At 38.9% G+C, this 27151-nt stretch overlaps 2 protein-coding genes across 8 annotated transcripts in view; one reads left to right on the top strand and one right to left on the bottom strand.

Moving 5' to 3' along the window:
• Window positions 1-4486, top strand: part of Ppox (protoporphyrinogen oxidase) — a 5462-nt gene extending 976 nt beyond the window's left edge. For both annotated transcript variants that reach the window (XM_076206502.1, XM_076206501.1), the window contains exons 2-4: window positions 1675-1855; window positions 3066-3180; window positions 3374-4486. In XM_076206502.1, the coding sequence (XP_076062617.1) occupies window positions 1677-1855; window positions 3066-3180; window positions 3374-4486 (1407 nt within the window). In that variant the 5' untranslated portion in view covers window positions 1675-1676. The remainder of the gene's footprint in view (window positions 1-1674; window positions 1856-3065; window positions 3181-3373) is intronic.
• LOC143037878 (GRIP and coiled-coil domain-containing protein 1-like) lies at window positions 4487-27151 on the bottom strand. Of its 6 annotated transcripts, none has more exons than XR_012967529.1 (15): window positions 26989-27151; window positions 25207-25325; window positions 24113-24327; window positions 22245-22406; window positions 21781-21926; window positions 20702-20867; window positions 20447-20560; window positions 19169-19333; window positions 17563-17731; window positions 15037-15139; window positions 13193-13322; window positions 12151-12345; window positions 11100-11341; window positions 9338-10001; window positions 4487-9119 (listed from the first exon to the last, which is right to left on the bottom strand). XR_012967529.1 is itself a non-coding variant. In XM_076206496.1 (15 exons), exons 2-15 carry the CDS (start codon window positions 25286-25288, stop codon window positions 9028-9030), a joined length of 2193 nt encoding a protein of 730 aa, XP_076062611.1. In that variant the 5' UTR covers window positions 25289-25325; window positions 26989-27150; the 3' UTR covers window positions 4487-9027. The 6 variants fall into 6 exon arrangements, 5 of the variants coding, with proteins under 5 accessions (XP_076062611.1, XP_076062615.1, XP_076062612.1 ...); XM_076206496.1 differs by having other exon boundaries at window positions 9790-10001; window positions 26989-27150; XM_076206500.1 differs by having other exon boundaries at window positions 9790-10001; window positions 27044-27063.

Here is a 27151-nt window from a genome sequence, read left to right as displayed (position 1 = left end):
CATCGACAACCATTTTACTCCACTGCCTCCATCCACTCTTCAGTCAGTCTCATTAACTGTAGGACTGTTGATGATCTCAGGAATGAAACCATGTTATTTATTACTGTCCATCATGTGCTTAATTACCTTTTCTCTTACAGTAGTTTACATTAATTTGCGCAACACTGGTTAGACTCTGGTCTGTAGTTGTATGGATCACTTGGAGCTCCTTTTTTTATATATAGCTGTTATATTTACTAGTATCTAGGCCTCAAGGTTATCTACTGTTTCTAATGAATAACTAAATTGTAAACAGGAAATGTTTCTGGAGATGAGAAAATAGCAAATATAACTGTACACTATAAAAAAAAAGAGGGGGTAAAAAGGGAGCTGGCAGATAGGGTAGATCAAAGAATACTGGGATTATTTGGGCACCCTTCACTCCCACCACATCACACAAGTATGGCTGATCAGATTCAACAAAAAAATAATTCCAGCATTATACTGCACAGATAGTACATCAAAACTGATATGCTAGATTGGAAAGTAAGAGACAGGAGCCCATGAGTATTGCTCCTTTCCTGTATACTGTAATTAGGGAAATGTATATGCACTCAGATCTTAAAGCAAGAATCCTGAGACAGACTACCAAACCTCATACCATACTACACTCCTCAAGACGAGCTTTGCTGATAGATCACTCCCCAAGAGGCAAGAATTACACTGGCATGACTGTTCAAACCACCATCCAGCACTAAAATACAAGATATAATCACTCCACAGAAGACACTGAATATGTCATATCCAGACAACAGGATACCATATCCTCGAGTGACATCTAAGCCAGGACAGAGGCTGTTGCCATTTCCCGGGGAGAGGGTCATATACAGTCTACGATAAATTTAAGGAGTTATGGGTTAATTTGCTATTATACAGCTCCTTAGAACTTATGGTTTTAAAATGTAAACAAACTATTATTTTTCCAATGTTAGCTGTTGAATGTGGGGGGTGGTTTGTGCATGTGCTGGATGCAGCCCCACTCCCCCCCACACACACATACAATATGTGCCTCCTTAGATTGTAAAATAAAGTTTTATGTGGAATTTACAAACTCATAGAAATCCCTCTCCAAATATTAGAAATAAAAAATTATTATGTACTCTATTGAAATACATCTAGATGTAGTGTACAGCAAATTTAAGGACATCATAAGTTGGTAGGTCATTATTTAGTTAAGAAAATAAATAAAGTACCATATGCAGTGTCTTAACTGTTGAATGTTGGGGGTACATGGTGGATGTACTCCACCCCTGGATCTATGTCCACATAGATTGGAGGGTGAAAAATGTGGGATATATAAACTTTAGAACTATGCAACATCACATATGATAAAAAGAAAAGAAAGAAAAAATACAAGTAACCATAAAATGCTTTGTGTTAGTACTACAAAATTAGTGCACATAATAGAAATATCAGGTCATATGAACATACTGTGCTAAATACAGATAAAAAAAAGCTGTACAGTTATTACTAGTACAGGCATTATAGTGGAAATACACATGTATTATCCAGAAGGAAAAGTATATTTATTTAATTCTTTGTCCAGTGTTCAGTGTAATACTCTGGTGTGTGTGAATTAGAAATGCTTTTTCCAATGCACATGTAAGGGACTACTGTTATCAAAATCTTTTGCAGATATGACAGTTGTAGTACTTGGAGGAGGTATAAGTGGCTTGGCAGGAGCTTATTACCTTCGACAGGGTGGAGTGACCTCACGTATAGTGGTAATTGAGGCTGCAAACCGCTTAGGAGGATGGGTCAAGTCAAGGAGATATGAGGATGGAGTTGTATATGAAGAAGGGCCAAGAACTCTAAGGTATCAGTAGATTTATGTCTCTGACCTAGCTAACATGTATTGCATTGCACTTCAAAAGTTTGCTTTCTCATGCCATTATTGTTCTCATAAGGAAAGAGAAAATAATTATGGTAGTAGTATTTTCACTAGTGACATTAATATATTGGAGTAAAATTAGGAGGTATGTTGCTGACAGTACACAAGCATTAATTTTTTTCTCTCACCGCAGTCAGGAAAATATGTAAAATTGGTAGTTATAATATAGTTTTCCAAATACATGTCTAACTGCAGAAGTTGGACGATTTAAAAAAAATCATAGTGCAGTTCATCATGCATAATTGTCGATTAATCAGTCTGTTGCCCCAGGTTTCTCTTGTAGGAGGCCCGCAACTCCCAGGTAACCAGCAATGTAATTGTCATATGCAAGAAGTTTTCCATTAAGCCATAAAAGCTAGTAGGTCTCTCCCTGCTGAATCTCCATCAAACCCACATATAAAGTAAAATTGTTTAACAAATGCTGAATCCATTCTCTCTCCCATAGCATTCTTTGATATTACTAAATTGTTTTTCACATCAAGAGTTTCCCCACCACCTTTTTTTTCCCACCTTCAATATTTCAACATTTAAAGGAATGGATCTGTTCTTTCAGCTTAAGAATGGCAGACTTGCTCTCCACACCAAATTTATCTGTAAATGGCAACATCCTTCCTGTTGCAACACCTACCTGGGCTCTCTTTTTACTTTAGGTATGATTATTTCTTTACAGAGGCTTTCAATATATTTTGTCTCAGTCACTTTTAGTTTGTCAAAGTATGTTCAGGTATTCTTAGCAGCTGTTATGTAGCTGTTGTTGTTGAACTATTGTTAGGTCATCTGTATAGGTGAGAGCTTTGAGATTCATTGGATCTGGAGTTGGAAGGTCACTTGCGAAGAGATTAGATAGAGCAGGTGTATTGCTTCTTGGAAGTTTGTTGTTTTGGAATACTCTGCACTCTGCTAGTGAAGAACTTTGTTAGCCATATTTTGTCATTCTATTGGATAGCAGACTATGCACTTTTTTGATTGGATATATTTAGGGACTGGATCAAATGCATTACTTATTTCTTTTGCCCCCATTACTGTTCTTTCAGGTGATGTTTTCTTATGAAATCCCTGTAATATTTGTTGAGGAGGACTCAACATATACCACAGGGATTTTGGAAAATAATTTTTGATATTGTACATATTACAGGACTGGTGGAAATGTAGGGGCCAATACATTGCATCTTGCAGAACAGTTGGGCCTTTCAAGCAAGATTCGACATGTAGTCTATGGTCACCCTTCTACTCTGAATAGAATGATTAAGGTCAATACTGTTTTTATTGTAATATACAAGAAATATAATTATTTTGTATATCTTTTCAAACTGGTTATGCCAAATTGAATGCATTGATATTTACTTATTAATTTTAATGCTTTGCATCTTGATATACATGTATGCTTTCAATTTCACTGTTGTGTATTTCTTTCCAAAGGGTTATATTAATTTTATTTTTTAGGTTAAGGGGACCCTGCACAAACTACCCAACAGTTTGAAGACAGCGTTATCCAAGAAACCACCATTTACCAAACCACTTGCCTTTGCAGCACTTGGGGACCTTTGGAAGAAGAGAGTGATCAACGAAGATGAAAGTTTATTCAGTTTTGTTAATAGAAGGTTTGGTTTTGAGGTTGCCAGTTATGCTATTGATCCTCTGGCAAGAGGAGTCTTTGCTGGTAATGCCCGAGACTTGAGCGTTAAGGCCCTTGCCAAACGTCTGCACGAAGTTGAGCAGAAGCATGGCTCAGTCATCAAGGGCATGGTAAAGGATCGCAAAAATTCGGAAAAGCCGGACCCCACGTTGATGAAGTCCGAACTTGTTCGGAAAGCACGGAAGGAGAAATGGGCTGTTTGGTCCTTGCAGGGTGGACTACAAACCTTAACAGAGACACTAGAAAACAAATTATTGGAAAGTGGTGTAGAAATAAAAATGGGTCATTCAGTACTTGGACTAAAAAAGAACAACAGTGGCCTTATAGTTCAAACATCAGGGGAAGAGATAGAGGCTACAAGTGTGATATCATGTCTTCCTAGTATGAATCTTGGCCCAGTTCTTGAACCCTTAAATAAAGACCTTAAAAGTCTTATCCAATCTATTCCATATACAACAGTAGGAGTGGTAACTATGGAATTTGAAGGTAATCTGCTCAGTGAGCCAGCCTTTGGGTACCTTGTTCCTTCTTCGGAACCATGCCGGGTATTAGGGGTTATCTTTGACACCTGTACCTTTGATCAAGGGGACCGTACAATTCTAACAGTTATGATGGGTGGGTATTGGTTTAAAGACTGGTTTGGAGAAAACCCATCTCCCAGTACCTTGATGGAGGAGGCCTTACAAGAAGTTAGAAATAGTCTAAATATTACCGAATCTCCATGTAGATACAATACTGCAATACTGAAAAACTGCATCCCCCAATATATTGTAGGCCATTCACAAGCAGTGGAGAATGCAAGACGATTAATTGCAAGGCTTCGTTTACCCCTGTTGCTTGCGGGTAGTTCTTATGATGGAGTTGGTATCAATGATTCCATAATGAGTGCAAAGAGGGCAGCAGCAGCAGTAGTGATATGATAAGGTACTGACTTTGTTATTGCTTCTATGATGGGAGTTCCTCTTATGTTATCATGAAGTTTCATGAATTTCCTTTCTTTTGATAGTCTTCGTATGATATGTTTCTGGTCTGAAGTTGCCCCTGACTTATAAAGGTATAACAACCCTTTATCTGTTGGTAAACTTTGTTCATCTTTGGGGCTACCATATACCAAGTAAATGGGTTCAAATTGGAGTCTGTACATAGGATAAAACAAACTCGTATTTATGTAAGAATATATTTGTCATCATTACTGGAATAATATATTTTATACACAGATTTCTCTTTTATTGACTGGAATGTTGTTAGGTCCAGAAGTTGTTGGTGACCATAATAACTAACATGTCTGTTAGGCATGATTAAGAAAATATACTCTTCTATTATGCCTGATGATGTTCTTTACAACCAAGACTCAACAATGCCACAACACACATACTCTGAAGGCAGTAATATCTAAAAAAAAATAAAAATAGTAGTATGTATATATATATATATGTATAGTTTAATAATTGAAACAAAAAATAATATTAATAAGCAACCTCATGTCATATTTCATGGAAGCTGCTGGTCTGTAAGAGAACTGGGGCAACACGAGGATTTCACCCCTTCCACATGTGGTATACTTGATATTGTACAAGTAATACCTTGTGGCTGGAATTTAACATATGAACAAGTCAGAAACAAACTATGCTGGTAACAATTATTTCTAAATCACAGCATTACATTAACGTGATTTGTCATTTATTGATAATTTTGCTGTAGAAGTAAAAGGAATTTTCACAAGGTATAAACCGATACATGTGGATGGTTGTTGTTGTGGGCTTGTTTACCATCACCTCTATTCTTATAGACAACCTCATGCCACTGTTGTGTATTATCTTGCATGTTGAATTAGTGCAGGATTGTTTCTATGCCACCAGCTTAGTACATACATACATACATATACCAAGGCTTTTTCCCCCTTCCAAGGGAGGTAGCCAAAAAGGGAAAGGCATAAAAACACTCCCACCCATTTCATCCCTAAATACACTCCACACCCCTCCCACCCTTCCTCTCATCTGAGCACCTCCTGGATGACGGGTCATCCCTGCACCCTGCCCACCGCCCTGGGTCAGAAGCAGTGTCGCAAGACACAGTACATCCACAGCAAGGCCGCTTCATTTAATCGGCGACCCCCCCTCTCCGTCCCCCTTTGCATATAAGGAGAGGACGGGGAGAAATCCCTTCGGGCTGCGTCAAAATTTACTCACACATACTACCCCACCCCCCCGCCCATTCCTCCTCATGCAGTCACAACATCATCCATATACAACCATTCTCCACTCACCTCTGTCTTCCGTCCTCTCCCTTCCTTCCTCAACAGACATTCCCCTCTTCCCCAAAGCCCCCTTCACCCCATCCATCCACCTCATCCTAGGACGTCCCCTCATGTTCACTCCCTCCACATCTGCCTTCCATACCTCTTTTACTAGTCTTTCTTCACTCATTCTTTCCATGTGTCCAAACCATCCTAATATTCTTTCATCAACCCTCTCTCCCAAATCCTTTTTCACCCCTGTTCTCCTCCTCACCTCCTCATTTCTCACTCTATCTAGCCTAGTAACCCCCACCATACTTCTCAGACACCTCATCTCAAACACATTCAAACTCCTTCTCTCTTCTTCTCTTATGTTCCACGTTTCTGCCCCATACAGTGCTGTTGGCACAATCACTCCTTCATACAGTCTCCTCTTCGCATCCATTCCCAAATGTCTATTTCTCATTACACTCTTTAAACCACCAAGGCATTTACTCGCTTCTCTCAATCTACATTCTACCTCCACCTTCACTCCACCTTTTCCTGCTACACTTGCACCCAAGTATCTAAAACTATCCATTTCCTCCAGTCGCTCTCCCTTAATGTTCACTTCCAGTCTACTGCCACTTTCACCCCTTGTACATCTCATCACCTTACTTTTACCCACATTTATCTTTAGCTTTCTTCTATCACATACTCTCCCAAACTCTGCCACCAGCTTCCTCAATCCCTCCTCTGACCCTGCCACAAGCGCAGTGTCGTCCGCAAACAACAGCTGGCTCACCTCCCACTTTTCTCCATTTTCTTTAACCATCTCCAATCCCTGACTCACTACCCTAGCATTCACCTCTCGCACCACCCCATCCATGTATAAGTTGAACAGCCAGGGCGACATAACACATCCTTGACGAAGTCCCACCTTTACTTCAAACCACTCACTCTCTCCATTTCCAATCCTAACACATGCTCTACTACTCACATAAAAACTCTTGACAGCTCCCAAAAGCTTTCCTCCTATCCCATAAATCTGCATAACCTCCCACAGTGCCTTTCTGTCTACCCTATCATAAGCCTTTTCCAGATCCATAAAAGCCCAAAAAACATCCTTCCCCTTTCCTATAGCTTTCTCACATATCTGTCTTACCACAAAGATCTGATCTACACAACCTCTACCCGTCCTAAATCCACACTGTTCCTCACCAATTACTCCTTCTGTTCCTCTCCTCTCAATTAAGATTCTCCCATAAGCCTTCCCTACTACACTCAACAGGCTAATCCCTCTGAAATTACTACATTCACACTTGTCCCCTTTTCCCTTGTAAAGAGGAACTATACAGGCACTACTCCAAGTCCTCCGGTACTCTACCCTCTCTCCAGCAAACATTAAATAATCTCACCAACCAGTCCACCATCACTGAACCTCCCTTTTTCAGACATTCTGCATGACATCCATCCAGACCAGGTGCCTTACCTGCTTTCATCATCTTTACAACTGCCTTCACCTCATCCTTCCTTATTTCTCCTCACTCATCACTCTCATTTTCTTCGTATTTCCCACTGCAGCTATCTTTCCTTCCCTATCCTCCTTCACATTCAGCAACTCCCTAAAATATTCTGCCCATCTTCCCCTCACTGCCATCTCTTCCATTATCAACTCTCCATCTGTACCTTTTACCTTTTCTTCCCTACTTGATTCGCCTCCTCTTCCTCTCTTAATTTCTTTCCAAAACATCTTTTTATTACTTTCAAAATTTTCTGTCATACTCCTACCCCATTTCACATCTGCTCTCCTCTTTGCCTCCTTTACCTTTTGCTTTACTTCTCTTTTCTTTTCTTTGTACATCTCATATGACTCCCCTGTCCTCTTTTGTAACCAATCTGTGAATGCTCGCTTCTTCTCTTCTACAACCTTCTTTGTTTCCTCATCCCACCATTCACTACCCTTTCTTCTATTTCCCCCTGTCCTTCTTGTTCCACACACCATCCTTGCACACTTTAAGACTCCCTCCTTGAACCATCCCCATTCCTCCTCCACACCCATCTCTGCTCTATCCTTTACTCCCTCCCACTCCTCCTTCAGCTTCTTTTCGTACTCCTTCTCCTTTTCCTTTTCATTCAAGGAGTTCACTCTAAGAACCTCCCTACCTTTTGTCCCTTTCCTCCTCCTCCATCTATCCTCCACTCTCAACTTACCTTCCACCAAAAAATGATCTGATATTCCCCCACCCTCTCCCCTTAGCACATGTACATCCTCAACTCTTCCTATCATAATCCTATTTACCACTACATAATCCATTAGCGCTCTATCTACCACCCTTCCCTCCACCACCCTCTCCCATGTGTACTTATGCTTGACTTTCTTCCAAAACACTGTATTTGCTATCATCAACTCTCTTTCTAGACACATTTCCACCATCAACTCTCCACTACGATTCTTTCCTGGAACTCCACACTTCCCAACCACTCCATCGATTGGACCATTTCCCACTCTAGCATTAAGGTCTCCCAGTACTATTACATTGACATTTCTTCCTAAACCCTCTATGCACTCATTTAAATCTATCCAAAAGGCCTCCCTTTCTTCCATGCTCTTCTCACTGCCCGGCCCATATGCACTTACAAAGACCCACAGGGAAATGCAGCTAGTTGCCAGCTCTCCTTATGTGAAAAGATGGAAGAAATAAAGTCTTAAATTGACAGAAAAAGATCTTGGGGTATGTCTGGAGACTGGGTGTCACCCTTCTAGATGGAGGAAGGTGTTGATAGCTTTTAAAGACAGACAGGCAGGAGGGAAAGGATTCTTTCTGACACCAATCTCATAGGACCATTTGCAGGCATCCATCATTGGTTCCTGGGGCTTGATTACTCCACAAAATCCTCCTCTATTAACACAATATCAACAAGGATACAGACACCAGATGCCCCAGATGCAGTCGCCACCCACAAAACGTGTGACAAATTACCTTACACCAACTTGCACTTGCTTGTTTCTGACGATGTTTCTACCCTGAATGACGTATGGGCTGATCTGATGGCATTACCAGTCTCTTTCAGGGTCATAAATCCGAAAGAGACCTGGGACCAGAGATTGATTGATTGATAGCCACACAAAAATGATTCTGTCTTCCTTGAATCATTTAATTTTCTTCCTCTTTTTTTTTTAATGTTGGTCCTTCATAAATATCTACCAACTCCTGCCTTTCATCCGTACAGTGCATTTTTTCTTTATTCTTTATTCTCTTCAATTTTATCTCTCCTCCAGTTCTTCCTTCTTCTGCCTTGTTCTTCGTAGAAGTTCTCAGCATACCTAATGAGCCCTGTGAAAGTAGTCAATGCAACACATTATTAATTTTCTAGTAAAATCAGATCAAATATCTACCTCAAACACAATGACAATTTTTCCAAAAACAATGACAATTTTTCCAAAAATAAAGTAGAGGGAACTGTGCATTTCAACTCTTCAAGGCAGAAGGTTGAGGATTTTTAATACCATGCACCAATAACAAGGAATAATGACAGGAAACAGACTAATTACCTGAAGGAATTCAGCCACAAAAAAATTGATAGATTCCACTCTGGAAAGCATTCCCAACATTTTACAGAGGCGGACAAACCTCCGATATTAATATGAAGCTCATTTTCAAATGTTGTGCACCCGTCTTTTTCACGTAAAAATCATACATGGCAGTACGACACATTCACAGGAGATGGAAGGCAAAGAGACGAGGAAGACATATCTTGAAATGTTAAATTTATCATCAATCCCAGACTGAAATGTCATGCCAATGTGCAGTTCAAATCATAAATAATGTCGATAAAGGCAGCAGTGGACTTCATTGAGTACAAATAAGCATTGTATGATCAAGTGCAAAACGTATTCAATATCACACACATTGCACACATACAAAAAGCGAGTGAATCACACCCCAAGACCACCACAAAACCATTTTCCAATTCCATGACACTACAATGCTGATGATGACTTGCCCGGCATTTTACTCTTTGGCGCTTGCTGCCACCACCATAAGGCATTATACTGTTTTACGCTTTCGACCTCGTCGCTGGTGAACTTGAGGACCGCTGCAATGGCATTGAGCATCATTTGTCTTGAGTTCATGTCGGAGCTGGTCATGTACCTCAGCACAACGTTTTTCAGGTATTCGAGATTTTCTCCTTCACGAGAAACATTCCGCTTGTGTCTGTAAGAATAAGTATTTATATTTAAGAATTTAATGCATACCTGTCCCCTATCAGAGGAAGAATCTTAAGTATAAAAAGGGTTCTATGTAAAAATGGAAGGCTTTCACCTTAACCCCAAAACTCTCTCTCTCTCTCTCTCTCTCTCTCTCTCTCTATATATATATATATATATATATATATATATATATATATATATATGTATATATATTATATACACACATGTGTATATCTCCTCAATTAACTGAGAAGATTTGGAGAGGAATGGGGAGTAATTGGTAAGGAACAGTGTGAATTTGAAAAGGTAGAGAGTGCGTGGATCATATTTTTGTGGAAAGGCACATTTGCAAGAAGTTTTTGGCATAAGGTAAGGATTTTTTTTTTTTTTGGGGGGGGGGGCTTTTATGGAAAAGGCTTGTGATAGGGCAGAAAGGAAGTTATTGTAAAAGGTATTGCATATATATAATAGGGGGAAAGGTGTTAGGCCAGTCAAAAGCTTTTACAATGTAGGTCCACAAGGTTCAGTGCTAGTGCCAATAATGTTTCTTATCCAAGTCAATGACATGCTGGAAGATACAACAAATTGGCAACATGTTTGCAGATAATGCAACAATCATGAGAAGAGTGAAAAATGAGGACTGTTGGGTATTGCAAAAAGATCTAGACACTATTTTTGCATGAAGATGAATGGAAATTAATTTCAATACCAAAAGTGCAAAATACTAGAAATGGGCAATATCTGCTGAAGACTATCTTTAAACTATTCATGGAGAAATAAATATATATTACAAAAACAAAATAGGAGAAACATTTGGGATTACAGATAAAAGACTACCTGTCACCTGACAGATATAACAGGATTATGGAAGAGACATGGATATCCCCCCCCCCCCACATGCACATAATTATACATCCCAATAGGAGAATGCTTTAACAAAGTAAAATTACCATTAATGTAACTACATTACAATTTTACAATAAACATGGCCAATAGTCTTGTAGTTATATTTCATTCTTTCTGAACAAGCACTCTCAAAACACCCAATTCAAGTTGTCTATGGACAACCCACATACAGACCCTCATTACCCACAACTCTCACCTTTCAACCTGTTCTTGCAGCATCTCAATTGTGTCTTGATATGTCTGTTGCTTGACAAGCGCTGCCATCTGTAATTCTCGCATGGTACTCTCTGTCTGCCTTTTCTCCTTCCTCAGCTGATTAATCTCCATTTCCTTCCGTGCCAGTTCTTCCAAGTGGTGAAGGAGAGGCCCTTCTGTACCACCAGAAGCTCCCACTTTGGACAAGAGAGCTGCTGCTGCTTCCATGGTTCCGTATTGCCCCTGTTTTTTTGGAAGATAAAATTGAATTGGGCATAAATGTTTGTAAAATTATGATATATATACCAAAGGCCCTTTCCTCCTCTATTGGTAGTCAAAGCACATCTACTTCATACACTTTAAAATCCATTAACAAGATTGTGAATGGATGAAAGAATGATGTGCGTTGAAGGGGTGGTGTTCTCATGTGCTTTGTAGATTATTTTGAGTGGATAAGGAAGAAGGTTGCCACATATGTAGCCCCAACAGTGGGATTGTTAACCCCTTCAATACAGGCCAAAATCTCGTGGGCAGCATTAACCACCAGACGTGCGATGTTGCGTCATAACACTCGCATTGTAAAAAATAAAGTTACCGCTGTATTGCTCGTTCTCTTTCACCCGTGAATTTTTAAAACCTTAGAAAATATGATGAAGCCACTTTACAGAGTATGGGGGGTCACGCAGGTACAACTACAATTTATATAATCAAGACGCTGACATCGGCACTCTCGCGTACCCACTTACTCCTCATGACGCCTACGTAGGCGTCATCGTATCGGAGGGGTTAATTTGTCACTGGATGGAGGTAATAGAAGGAGGGGAATAGTTGCTGTTGTCAGCTCTTCATGTATGAAAAGGTGTAAGAAATACAGCTGATATCAATAAAGCAAGATCTTGGGACTAGTCTGAAGACCTAGAATCAGTTTCTCAGGTCTTGTACCTCCTGATGGAGATGCAGGGGGTTGCCAAAGGAGGTAGCCACAAAACAAGAGCATATCATAATTCCAAACTGAAAACTAAATATTAAACCCACCCGAAGTTACCACTGACCTGAATTCGGGGGTTTCTAAGATCATGAACTTCTTTAGTGAGTCTCTGGATTTCTTCATCCCTTTCCTGTAATGTTGCCAATGACCGCTCCTGGTGACCTGCCAACTGTTGTTCCAAGCGGGAGATATTCACTCTGTGATCGTTCTCAAGTTTGTAGATCTGTTGTTCATACTTTGCCTTTGTACTGGCCACATCCTAAAGAGAAAGATTATATACAGCTATGCACTGTTAGAGAAAACAATGTTGAGGAAAATATGTTAATATTTCAACAGTCAGTTAATCTGTTGATCTTTTGCATGAAACAAAGTCTCCTAATTAACCAGCAGCAACTGGATTGGCCTATAAGTCACTCAAGGAAAGGGTATTATGTTGTTGCCTGGGTAAGACTTGAGTGGAGCATGTGGGATGAGGTGTTCAGTGTCTTCTGTGTTGTGATTGTATCTGGGGCAAATTTGCTTGTGTTACTAGGCTTATTCAGTATTGGTACCATTTTAAAAATGTGTGGGGACTGAATGCAATTATGTTAGTTTGGTCCTTGCTTGTGGTAGGGTTGTCTTGAGGAGTTTGGTGGTTGCTCGTGCAGTACTTGTTTTATGACCTGAGTCTGCATGTGCTTTTGTATGGATGTGTTGTATGATGTAGGAGCTATGTTGTTGTAGATGTCTGAGTAATATGCAGCCATTTTTTTTCAGTTGGGCTTGCATTATGTAACAGGGTAAGTGGTTAGGATTGAGGCCTCTTGCAGAGAACTGTGTGCCTATCATTTTCATGTGCAGTTCTAGGAGAGGCTTTTGGTTTGTGTATGTACATGTTTTATTGGGATGATTTTAGCATATCCTGTTATTTTTCCTAATGCTTTGTTTCGTGTAGTTTGGAGGGTGTCATATTTGATTCAACAAAAATGGTCCACTGGAAATACCACTTTACAGCATATTGAATATTGACAACCTACTTACATTTCCTCCATTTCATAAATCTAATGTTAGGTTCATTAATCCTTCAACACCTTATCTGTATTCTGTATCAAGAAAATGGTAATCACCTCTTTCAATTGAGTAATTTGTTCTAGATGTTGCTCTGATGTGATCCTTGCTGTGTTGGTGGTGAATCGAAGTTTCTCTCTTGCTTCCTCCAGTTGACTTCGCACAGATGAAGCATCCTCTATTTCACTCCTGGAAAAAAGAACAACATCCAAGTTGGTAGATGTTCCCTTGCTACTTTTTGTTCCACTGATCAAATATAAATTCCAAGTACAGTGGGACCTCTCATTAACGGACGTTAATTAGCTGCGTTTGCAGTGTTTTCGGTGTTTTGGAGTGGTATGGTGATTGCACACACTAAACAACAGCACCAAAAACACTGAAAACACAGCAAACACAGCTAATTAACATCCGTTAATGAGAGGTCTCACTGTATAGCTGCACTGCTTCTGACCCAGAGCAATGAACGAGATGCAGGGATGACCTGTCATCCAGGAGGAACCAAGAAAATAGGGCAAGAGGTGTGGTCAATGGGAGTGGAGTATGTGGGAATGAAATGAGTGGGAGTGGATTTATGCCTTTGACTTTACCTACCTCCTTTGTAAGGGGGAAAAAGCCGCTGGTATATGTATCTATAACTGATGCTTTACCAATTGTAATATGTTGGTTAGAGCTATGCTTACGATTTAACAAAGCCATCATTTTACCCATACAATCCACCCGGAAAACCACTTCCCCACCTTTGTCCATTTGTGTAATTATTATACACTTGTCACTGTTCAAATATTCCAAGGCTATTCTATATCTTCAAGAAGAAAAATCACAAATATACAGAAAGAGAAGCTGTCGAATTTAACAAGGAAGCATGAAAAATACAAAGGAAATAAACTGATGATCCTGCTGGAAGAAAAACCAACACCACCCATTATGATGGAATTTCTGAAGATCTAAAAACACCACCAAGACCAAACATCTGGTATTGGGAGTGTTACCATACAGGTTAGCCAAACATGTGGCAAAATCAATGCATCTATCAACGAAGCACATTTGAGAAACTCAATGATAGAGAATAATATTGAATAACTTTGATTTCATGGACAAAGCATTAGCAAGCCTTGATGTTCAATCTTTATATACAAATGTGGGAGTTGAAGAGGTTTTAGATACTAGTACAATAAAAGAGTAGAAAATAACATGAAAGATAGTCTACCAGTTTAAGAAAACTTATTACATAAAACTGGCATCTTTATGCTTAAATTTTGGAGTTTTCATATTCAACAGTGAAAAGTATGAAGATATAAAAGGTTTGGCAATGGGTTCCTTGCTCAATACTACAGTAGCATCCCCCATACAGAGTGACTGATATAAGCAAGATTGAGAGAATATAAAGGACAGCAACTAAACTGGTAACCAGTCTCACAGATAAACCATACGAGGAGAGACTAAAAACACTGGGTTTGCCAACTTTGAAAGACAGAAGAGAAAGGGGTGATATGATTACAGTATTCACACTGTAAAATGCAACAGACTACATTAAGAAAGATCTTCAGTAACAATATGAGGGTTTTAAGAGGTTAAGAACAAATTCTGTAAGACTGCATGTCTTAAGAATATGAAGAAATACAGTTGTCCATATACATGTGCAAATACTTGGAATAACTTAGGTGATATAGATTAATATCTAAATATAACTGAAAATTATGAGCTTAAACCAAGTTGGAACCATACATGAAGTTGAGGCTAGGTATGATCAATTGGACAGTGGGAAACAGGGACCCCATGAGCATTGCTTTCTTGTACATTACCATTTAAATACACATACACACACATAAACATATTTGACTCACAGGACAGTGCTGTAACAACAGGTATATTTCATGTTTATCCTATGAATCAAAATACTTACTGTGAAGTTTTTCTGGCAAGGGTTTTGTATCTCTCGAATTCTTCCTTTAGGTTGTCATAATCTTTCTGACATCGGGAATGCATTTCTTCACCTTCAATTAGACCTATGAAAAGAAAATGAATAGGCAATCAAAATAAAATAGAATTAAATATAACTGAAGTAGTGTACAAACCAACAAATATATCTAATAATCTTACATGCACTTTCACACAAAAGAAGTGAGAAATCATGAAGTGTTTGTTTACATTATCAAAGTGTTGTTTTTACATTACAAATGGATAATTTTGAGGATTTTCCCACAAATCAAGGAAAGTAATCTCAACATGTAAATTGATCAGGATACCAAAGGGATTCTGAACCCAAAATTGAAAGTATTGCTTCTAAATTTAAATGGACTTAACAATGGAGGTACATACATACATACATATACCAAGGCTTTTTCCCCCTTACAAGGGAGGTAGCCAAAAAGGAAAAGGCACAAAATCATTTCCACCCATTCCATCCCTAAATACACTCCACACCCCTCCACCCTCCCTCTTATCTTAGCACCTCCTGGATGACGGGTCATCCCTGTACCTTGTCCACTGCCCTGGGTCAGAAGCAGTGTTGCAAGACACAGCACATCCACAGCAAGGCCGCTTCATTAAATCGGCGACCCCCTCTCCGTCCCCCCATGCATAAAAGGAGAAGACGGGGAGAAATCCCTTCGGGCTGCGTCAAATTTTGCTCACACATACTACCTCACCCCCCATCCATTCCACCTCATGCATCACAACATCATTCATATACAACCACTCCCCATTCACCCCTGTCTTCTGTCCTCTCCCATCCTTCATCAACAGACATTCCCATCTTCCCCAAAGCCCCCTTCACCCCATCCATCCACCTCATCCTAGGACGTCCCCTCATGTTCACTCCCTCCACATCTGCCTTCCATACCTCTTTTACTTGTCTTTCTTCACTCATTCTTTCCATGTGTCCAAACCATCCTAATACTCTTTCATCAACCCTATCTCCCAACTCCCTTTCCACCCCCATTCTCCTCCTCACCTCCTCATTTCTCACTCTATCTAGCCTAGTAACCCCCATCATACTTCTCAGACACCTCATCTCAAACACATTCAAACTCCTTCTCTCTTCCTCTCTTATGTTCCATGTCTCTGGAGGTAAGTGAATTTATAACTATTAAGGAATCTAGTTCCTCCCATGCATCTAAGTTTGATGACCTAGAATGAAAGTATGAACAAGAAATAGTCACAAACCTGGGTCAGAGAGAAGAAATTTATCAAATGGAAAGGGGAAACGAGACTCTGACAAATAAGAGAATCTCCTCAATTCCATGATAGCAAGTTAGGCCAAGACAAAATCAAATGTGGATAAGTTCAATGAACTTTTAAAGGTGCAAGACTAATTACTTGCTTAGCAGAAGGATGCAATAAACTTTAATAGATCACAGAGGAGCTCAGAAGAGAACATGTTCAGCTGGAAGGACTAGTGAAGGTTTAGAAAATAAAATAAAATAAATAAATACATAAAGGTAATCTCTTCTCCGAGATGTAGTTGAGGAGGCTACATGTGTCATAATTGTTGGCTGGCAGGGAGACCACATCACTTCATGGAATGTACGCCAAGAACATGAGATGCAAAAGGCTAGGGAAATGATCTCCATGAGTATGGAAAATGCCTTAGAATAATAACATGTTTAGGTTAGGTCAGTATAAGAGAAATGGTTTGTGTCCAATGAAAATAAAGTTTAAATTGTAAGCCATAGTAAATGAAGTAAGCAACAAGTGTTAGAAGTTAGCTGGACAAGAAAATGATAGGTATTCTCAAGAATGGGTAGCATGAGTGCTCATTTACCCATACTCATGGTGGGTGTATGAGAACTCACAATGAACATGGTGATTTCTTCCATGTCTCTCTCTCTCTCACACACACACACACACACACACACACACACCTATATGGTTGTTAGACCCATTCTTTATGTATCAAGTTTGAAATCCTAGCTGAATTTTTTGTCACATCCAATGGTCCCAAATGACTGAGTACTTCCCTTACTTCTACATTTAACCACTTCAGTACAATGATGCCTACGTAGGCGTCATAAGGCTCAAGTGGGTACTTGAGGATGCCATGTCGGCATCTTGATTATATATATTTTTTGTAGTTGTACATGAGTTACCCCTGGATTCTGTGAACTGGTTTGATACATTTATCTGTTTATTATTACTCAGAGGAAAAGAGAGCAAGTAATACAGCAGTGACTTTATATTTCATAATGCGAGTGGTGTGTTGCATCATACATTTGGCACACGAGAATTTGACTCGGACTGAGTGGTTAAATCAATAATCTATTGGCCTATCCAGTGGCCGTTACCACCTGAAAGCTGTGGGAATCCTGCAAGAGAGACCTGGAGCAACAGATCGACTGAGTGATTGATTCTCTCTTACATCAAGAAGTCTTGATTACATCCTTGAGACGTGCACATTCCAGCATGTAATGTTCCAATTCCTTTGACTCACTTGCAATGTCAACAGGATGGTTGCAGCGCAGGTTGGCCTTCTTCAACAAGGACAACAGCTTTGAAATTCTGTGGGATATGGTCTCAGCATCCAGATTGGAACTGTCAGCATCAGGCTGGTTGTTTGATACCAATGTTGTATTCTCCTGAGCTAAGTCAGATACCTGGTTCTGGGATGTGTAAGATAATATATCAGTGCTTTATCTCTCTCCGTTTTCAAAGATGAAATGAAATATAATAGGGGTTCACAACTTCAACTTTAGGAATGTAAGCAAAATATGCAGTGAAAGATGAAGAAATAGTAATTGTGGGTGAGAACTTGAAATGGGTAAAAAAAAAAAAAAAGTTTTGGCTTGTAATACTGGTTGAAAAAAAAAAAAAAAATAAATAAATAAATAAATAAAAATAAAGAAATAAATACATACATATACCAACAGCTTTTTCCCCCTTACAAGGAAGGTAACCAAAAAACCAAAGGAATAAAAAATACTCAATTGAAAAAAATAAACAATAAAATAAAGTAAGATGAAATAATGTAAGGTTCTTGGCATGGTGGTGTGTGAAGTGAAAGGTAAAATTGGAATTTAGATCAATCAGTTAACTCGCTGCCCCATGTCTCTCTAGTGAGAGACCCATAGTAACCAACAACAGCGACCAGATTGATCCATGAGTCAATTATGAAAGAAATATTGTGTTGTCTGGATACATCTCAGGTAGGATGAGATGTTCGGTGTATTCTGCGTAATAGTTGCAATTGGGTCAGTTTGTTTCTGTAGCCAGGCCTATTCTATGTTGATATGGTGAATGTGCTGGATAGTGAACTAAGTCTTGCAAATAAGATTCTTGTTTCTCTTGGGAGTTGTTCTTCCGTGAGGCTATCTGGAAGGGCATGATGGAATATGGAGTTAAGTGAAATCATAAGATAAGTCATCTTTACTGGCATCAGTGCCAAAAACCAGTGCTCACTCAGCCTCCTCACATTTCACCGGAACACTGTCATTATCATTTACCGATGGACTGTCGTAAGCAAGCAAGTTAGCAACTGGTTCTGTGATCTGAGTGTGAATACGTTTTTGTATGGATGTTGATTTTTTTGCACGTGTTCAGTTGGTTGTGCTTTTGTGATGTAATTAGATGGAGGAGTAGGATTGAAGGCTCATGTGTTGTTCTATAGGAAGGATTTCGGTTTCTGTATGCAGATGTTCTATTGGTGAGGTTTTGGTGCATTATTCTCCACACTTCAATTTGTGTAGCTTGTAGAGTCCATGTATATATGTATGTATATATATACTGTATATATGTATATATATATATATATATATATATATATATATATATATATATATATATATATATATGTATGTATGTGTGTGTATAGAAGTGTGGATCCAGACTGGAAAGGGCCAACTCGTTCAGATCACTTACTGTCTACATTCAGCCCCTCGACTGAAAATCATCTAACATTTGCCAAACAGAACTGATAAAAGTATAATGAATGATGATCTATTCCTCCTGTTACTCACATTACATGTAACGAGTACATCATAAAAAATAAGGGAGAAACACATTTGACAAGCTATACCATACTTCAAAAATATGAACATTACTTTCAACTTCTGAATGGCCTCAAGGTCTTGTTGCCGTGTACGATCGTAGGAAGCGACAGTCTGTGAAAGCTCGGAAAGTCGAGCTTCAAGAGCCACTACCCGTTCTTCGTGGGCACGGGAAAGCCGCCGGGATGCATCCTCTGCTTGCTCAGCTCTTCGTCTCTCCTGTGTAAATGAACACTACTTTAACAAAGAATTTGTTTCCATTACTTTCCTATCCTAGTTCTCTGCCTCATTCCCTTGCACTTCCCACTTTATCCATTTTTGTAATACCTGTTATATTCCCCAAACAATTCATCTCAAAAACATTCAGTCTCTTCTTCTCCACTTCCTATCTATTCCAAGTCTCTGCTCCATAATATTCCATGAGTATCATCACTCTTTTATACTTCATCATTGTGAGTGCATGTGGACCTATGAATACTCATAAGAATACCCATTAACCCCTTCGATACGATGGAGCCTATGTAGGCGTCATGAGGAGCAAGTGCATACACGAGGATGCCGATGTCGGCGTCTTGATTATATATATATTATAGTTGTACCTGCGTGGCCCCCATACTCTGTAAACTGGCTTCATCATATTTTCTATGGTTATCAAAATTCAAGGGTGAGAGAGAACGAGCAATATACAGCGGTAACTTTATTTTTTATAATGCGAGTATTATGACGCAACATTGCACGTCTGGCAGTTAATGCTGGCCGCAAGATTTTGGCCCGGAGTGAAGGGGTTAAGAGTACTCATAGCTGTGGTTGCAAATATACAATGAAACCAGCGCATTATACATCCATACATATACCAAGGGCTTTTTCTCCAGAAGCTGTGTCTTGCGACACTGCTTCTGACCCAGGGCAGTGGACAAGGTGCAGGGATGACCCGTCATCCAGGAGGTGCTAAGATGAGAGGGAGGGTGGAGGGGTGTGGAGTGTATTCAGGGATGGAATGGGTGGAAATTATTTTATGCCATTTCATTTTTGGCTACCTCCCTTGTGAGGGGGAAAAAGCCTTGGTATGTATGTATGTTTTTCCCCCTTACAAGAGAGGTAACCAAAGTCAAAGGCATAGATCCACTCCCATCCATTTCATCCCCACATACTCCACTCCCATTCACCACCCCTCCCTCTCTCTCTCTTTTCTTGGTTCCTCCTGGATTTTGCCCACTGCCCTGGGTCAGAAGCAATGCAGCAAGACACAGCACATCCACAGCAAGGCCGCTTTATTTACGTCAACCCCCTCTCCGTCCCCTCATGCTAAAATAAACTCATCTTAAAACTAACCTGCTGTACAGCAACTTCATGTTGAGTTCTGAGTTCATCCAGTTGCGCTTCCACTTTCTGTAAGGTAGAAGCTTCCTGTGCTTGCAACTCAGCTCTCTTCAGTCTTCCTCGCACCTTAAAATGATAAACCAAAAAATTTGTAAAACGAATCACTCCAAAAATCACTTTAAAATGGTGATATATTTCATGAATACATATATATATATATATATATATATATACATATATTACATCAATAACTAATTGTAACATTACTTGTTCTAATTCATTCTGTAAGTCTGTAATACGCTTTTCATACTGCTCAGCAGGTCGATGATTCAAGAGAACATTTAATCTTTTCAGTTTATCTTCACTCTCCTCCAGTGCAGACTCCATTGATTCCCGTTTGTTTCTCTCTATGGCCAACTTACTCTCCAACTCCCTGTAAGTCAGTAACACAGTAATTTTATTTGGCATTCACTCAATATACATGAACTGCAGGTAAAGAAAAGAACACATAGTTCGAAATAACAATTACAAATGCCGAGGATAACACAAAAAAGCAAATAAAAGTTTAAAATTAATTACTAAGCAGTATATCTAGCATAAAAAATTGGAAGCAAACTGCTAAGCAGAAGATTTAGCATTTTTAAAAACTTTTCTGAAACACATCTATCAGTCAGTGTTGGTTTTGTCTTTGTGCTGAATGGTGACCAACTTTATGGCAACAAGACAATAAAGATTAACCCAAAAACAACCAAATCTCAGGTACAATTAGGCTATACAATGGAGTCCCTTGAGGTGCAATACTTTAACCATTACTGTTCAACCTCTTTATGAGTGATCTTTTAACCTCATAGCCAGAACTTAATACCAATGTTCTCTCATATGCATATACATAAATACATACATATACCAAGGCTTTTTCCCCCTTACTAGGGAGGTAGCCAAAAAGGAAAAGGCATAAATTCATTCTCACCCATTCCATCCCTGAAAACACTCCACACCCCTCCACCCTCCCTCCCATCTTAGCACCTCCTAGATGACGGGTCATCCCTGCACCCTGTCAGAAGCAGTGTCGCAAGACACATATACATATAAAAATGACAATAATAATTTAGTACAGTAAATACAAAATGACAGCAAATAACAGCCAGCCTACAAACTGAAATAATGGCTAAAAAATACCAGAATAGAAGCTTCACCCCAGAATTTAACATATTAAGATTGGGAAATTGTTATATGGAAAAGAAAATGTAGTTACAATAATCCAGAACCACTTATATACCACCTTTTTCTGATCTACCCTCAATCATTGTAAGTTACCAATCCAACACTCAGTTACGTTACTGTACCTGATCATAACTGCAGAGTTCTGGGTGTCTTGATCACGTTCATGCTGCTGAACAATGATGCGGCTCTTGAGTTCTTTGATCTTCTGATCACTCATCTTTTCTTGATTTGCTTTAGACAAATCTGCTTCCATCAGGGAGCTTTCAAGCTTGAATAATAAGAACTACAAGTCACCATTTAAAAAACACTTGTCAATTTATTTCACTATGCCTTCCCTTGCATTTCTAATGGAAGAAAGACATTAAATATATAAACTCAAAGTCAAAAGAGAGAATTCATAAACACACAAAGTGACTAGAAATACAGCTTCGGAAAAGTTGAGTGATTTTCTTATAAACTGAGCAGAAATGTAAATATAATCAACATGAATATCACTACATTAACTACTAATGGACTCGGAAGGCTATGTAACCATTCTGAATATGTTATGCACAATTCCCCAGGATAGGTTTCAGAACCTCCTCACCTTCTGCTTTTCCTCAAGTAGTCTCTTCTTGTCGCTCTGGAAGGAAGTTTCCATTCGCTGCTTCTCCACAGTGAGAGTGGCAAGGGAGGAACTTAGGGTTGCCAGCTGGGCCTGGAGCTTACTCACATCAATCGAGCCTTCTGTCTTCTCTCCTGTGCTCCCCTGTAATTCATTTACTGCTTCAGTATAATCATGCAATGAAACTATGTTACAAGTCAAATGTATAAGTCCTTTTCCTATTACAAGGAAGATGGCTGAATCAAAGCACATATCCATATCATATACAGAAAAAGTTCTAATATCTTGAATTCAGCTACACAGAATACTCAAGTAACCTGGCTAATCGGACAGATCAGGAAAATATATATATATATATATATATATATATTATATATATATATATATATATGAAAAAAGTAATTGAAAAAAATAAGTAAATAAAAACAATATATACATACATACATACACCAAAGGCTTTTTTCCCTTTATAAAGGAGGTAGCCAAAAAATAAAGGTATAAAAACCTAAAAAAAAAAAAAAAACAATATATAGATAACAATAAAATAAAACAATAAAAATAAACAAGCACAGTACAGTAAGTGGGGGAGAGAAAAAAAAAAAAAAACACACACACACACACACACACAGTTTTAAGACTATCAACACACAATAGGACTGGCCACAGTTCCAAACTGCTCTAGATGCAACCACCACACAGATGATACAGAACACCTCATTGTACAATGTCCCACACTAACAGCCCCTAGGCAGCAACACAATATTTCTTTCATATGTGACGTATGAGCCTGCTTGGAGACAAAAAAAATTCTCAAAATTGAGGATTTAATGTCCAGTAAATCTATGTCTATACAACTAGATCTACAATAATTGATAATATATACTAATAAAAAAGAAGTAAGTGTGGTATGACAAGTATGGCGATGTTTGTGTATGTGAATGTAAGTGTATGTCAGGCTGAGGGTAGTAAAAAGTGTTTGTTTGCATCAGGGGATGGTTATTGCATGGTTGCTGTGTGGCGCCTTTCTTAGCTCTTGGGTCCCTTAACAAAGCACCAGCTGGACCCTTCCATCACAGGCCCTAAAGATGGATGGGAAAACCATTGTCAAGACCTGCAACTAGGCTTATTCTGTGCTGATACCATTTTAACCCCTTCGTTACCAACCCGTCAACCTTACGTAAACAAACATTTCAAACCATCCCACGAATGGCTGGAGCCTTATGTTTGTAAACACAGATACTTGCCACCATGTGGGTAGAAATAACCCAGAAACCGAGGCCTTGAGAGCTCTCAATACACACAGCTTATAATTGTGACACGTGCGTGTCACGGGGAGCACGCTCAGTTCCTGGCGGGTGCACTCAGCCGTGACACACAGGTGTCACAAAACAAACATCCGGTACTCAAGGGGTTAATACAGGATGATGTCTTGAATGCAAGCTTGCCAGTGTGGTTTTTACTTCTCTTGAAAGGAATTTTTCTGCAGGGTTGATATCTGAGGGTTGTTGGAGGAGTATGGAATTTGGTGGTCATTCTAAAGAGCTTGTTTAGTAATCTGAGTGTAAATGTATTGTGTGGTATTACTGGTAGATTGTTGTACACATTTGAGTAGTAAACTGCTATTTTTTCATGTTCAACTGGTAGAGCTTCTGCGATATGAGATGGGAGATTGATCTTAAAGAGCTCTAACCTAGAACTGTATACCTATTCTTCTCATGTAACAATCTGTAATGAGTATTTTAGTTTTCGTGAGCAGGTGTCCTATTAGGTGGTTTCAGTGCATTCTCTAATTATATCATTACAAAAAGATAAGAAAAATATATAAAATCCATTGCACAATTTCTACTCACAGAATCCTTGGCTGCTTCTGCACTGCCCCCCTCTCCTGTTCCCCCAGGTGATTTTGAGCTCCCATTGTCTTGCTGTCCACTGCTACTCTCCTCTACTCTGTTCTTATCTTTCTTTAAGTCACTATTGTCTGATGCTGTACTAGTGGTCAGTGCTGTCAGGCTTGCCTGTAATGCTTCCTTTTCTTTGGCAAGACTTTTGTAGGCTCGGACAACATCTGTGGGGCACAGGAAAAATAGTATGGAAACCAATACAGATATCATACTTGATAGGATGAATAGTCCTATCTATGTATCCTCCCCCTTATAGGGGAGGTAGCCAGCCTAGGCATGCACCAACCCATCACCCATTTCCCTTTTATCTTAGTTCTTTGTGGATGAAGGGTCATCCGTGTAACCTGTCCATTTCCAGGGTAAGAAGCAATGTAGCAAAACACTATCCCTTCTTTCTGTTACACTTAGTTCTACATGACATGCTTGCAAGAAGTGGTAATACCAACTGTGTGAGGATGGTGAATCAATTAGACAAGACCCATATAACTCCCAGCTGCAAAGGTGATGAACTACCCCCACTTCCACATGAACCTAGGGCAACAGACTTTTGGTATTTCTTTCAAGATCTTTATATTTAATTCTACTTCCCATACTCTTTTTGCAAATTTTTCTTTATTTGTTATTTTCATATGCTCAAATAACCTCAGCAATCTTTGATCAGACCTATCTGTCAGTTCTCATACTATCCCTCTCTCTGCCTTCCCTCCATATTTCTCACTCTATGTATCCTTGGAACTCCCACTATATTTCTTCATAACATATTAGATGAATTAGACAAACATAAGGACCCCTGTAGAAATACACCTTGAAATTTATATACGGTTTTCTTTGGCTACAATCAAGCATTTGATATCATATTTTATCTAATAATTAACAGTTCATCAAACAAGAAAATTCTGGTCTACAGGAAGGATTTTAAAAGAAAGCACACAGGAACCAATTAGTTAGTACTACTACACTAAATACATTAAGGCACAGGATGAAAATGGAAACCAGATGACCACTTTATTTTCTAAGAAACAAACATCCCACAGCTTGCTCACCTCGTAACCTGTGCTCATACTTGGCCAGCTGCTCCCTCTGTTGGTCAACAGTGGCCAGTAATTCCTTTCTCCCACTTAACATGATGGCTTATGACTTCAGCAGGGTTCCAACATAGTCACTGGAAAAAGAAAGATCTATATTAACATTCTGTGGTCCTGTGATCCCCTTGGTTTTGGGCGGAGTTGATTTGACTGTTCTCAGCAATAGTTACACAACAGGTGCTATTGCAAACCATCCAAGTGATTTCCTGATTTCATCAGGAGTAGGGAAAAAGGAGTCTAACTAGGGATCTGTGGGGCCCCAGGAGTTACTGAGTAACCAATCAATCAATCCATTGCCTATTGCTCTTGTAAAAAAGCCCACAAATCAATCAAGGAAGAAACAATGTAAAATAAATCTGAAAACAGACACCATATGCCTCATATTCAATTACTATTTCCTTCACAGAAGACACAGCACAGAGCATGTCATTTTACATTGCCTACTCACATAATACAAATACTACAAAGATTATTCTCTATGTGCTCATTGGTTCAGTAAAATTTCAGAATCACGCAAGTATGGATATTTATCACAAAACTTTTGTTCAATGGTGCCTAACCTAATATAACCCAACCTAACCATTCCATAGGATTTGATTTGATTTATGAGTTTTTGGCCGACGGCCCGGCACTGGGACCAAAATGATCATTCAGCGTCATCCATTCCATAGGAAATACTATATCTTCCAAATGCAAAATAAGAAATAAAAAATGTGAACCCTGCAAAACTATTACAAATATGTGTCAGAAACAAGTACACTAACTACTAAAATGTCTTTCATGTATAAAGTTGAATTTTAACATTAGTAATTTCCTGTTGTGTAGTAATTAATACCAAGAGATCATCTATATAATATTCTATGTAAACATCAGGGTCCTTTTAATTAAGCAAATTCCATTATCTTTATGATTGTAACTACAAGTCCAAGGGGGGACAGCACAACTGCAAAGGGTAAACGACCTATAATTAATTACAAAGAATAAAGTACACATTTCATCATACGCTAAAATTATGATAAATGTTGTTTACACTTGTCATTTTGATAGAGTATCAGTATGTCAAGGTCTTCACTAACACAAGAGACAAAGTTACAGACGGTACTGAGCTAGATATGTTTTACCTATTGTTATGCTCCTACTATGCAAAGACATGTTATTATGTACACAACTAATGGAATTACCAATGTATTCTATCAGTAGTCTGACTTCTTTTAGCTACTCGATCGGTAGCCTTCAGGCCTGCATTACCTTAAAATAACGAATTAGTGGGAAAATCTATAAGAAATTAAAGTTGTTTACTTTGTTTAATATTGTATTAGTGTGTATTGTAAAAATATATAAAACATACATTTTCCGTTCACTGCGAATGTGAGAAGTATGAATCTTTTCTCAAACACCTACTGCCAACTAATCTAGCGATTTCGTCATTGGACGATTGGCTTCTACGACAGTTAGGTGTCATCAATGTAAACAGATCAAGGTTTTGCAAATCTAGGGGTTACCAATTTCTTCACTAATAACAAACAAGGGATCAATGCATATATTACTGATAAATATCTTATTTCTATCACAGTAATGAGCTCCTAATCTATCAACGGAAAAATAGAATGAAATTAAAGTTATGTATAATAGAAAAAATAAAGGAAAAATGTAGTGTTTTTTTCTTTGGGGGGGGAGGAGAGGACTAGAATGGCAATAAAAGCAAGTTGAAATTACGGCTGGCTAAATTAAAGCACGCACCTTTGATAATATATCAGTTGTATAAGCTCTTATGGTCAGACATTGACCAACTTACTAAGGAGGGCCGACTGTGGCACCCCCTCTTGGCTTAGATCCCTTACAGCCCTAAGTGCCACCTTAGGGCAAAGTTCTCAGTGACGCCCGCCTGTCCCCAACACCAATT

Source organism: Oratosquilla oratoria, chromosome 23 (genome assembly GCF_046742065.1).
Source record: "Oratosquilla oratoria isolate Oo_2021 chromosome 23, ASM4674206v1, whole genome shotgun sequence".
Classification (NCBI taxonomy): Eukaryota; Metazoa; Arthropoda; class Malacostraca; order Stomatopoda; family Squillidae; genus Oratosquilla; species Oratosquilla oratoria.
Note: the sequence above shows the minus strand (reverse complement) of the source record. Positions and strands in the feature narration are given on the sequence as shown.

Bases quoted from the DNA above. Each gene is read 5' to 3' on its own strand.
- LOC143037878 (XM_076206496.1), bottom strand. From the start codon at position 25,288: ATGTTAAGTGGGAGAAAGGAATTACTGGCCACTGTTGACCAACAGAGG. The intron at 22,407-24,112 runs GTGAGTAGAAAT...AATGAATTACAG, and splicing joins CAGAAGCAGCCAAGGATTCT to GGGAGCACAGGAGAGAAGAC. The intron at 9,120-9,789 runs GCAAGTCATCAT...CTACTTTCACAG, and splicing joins GCCAAAGAGTAAAATGCCGG to GGCTCATTAGGTATGCTGAG.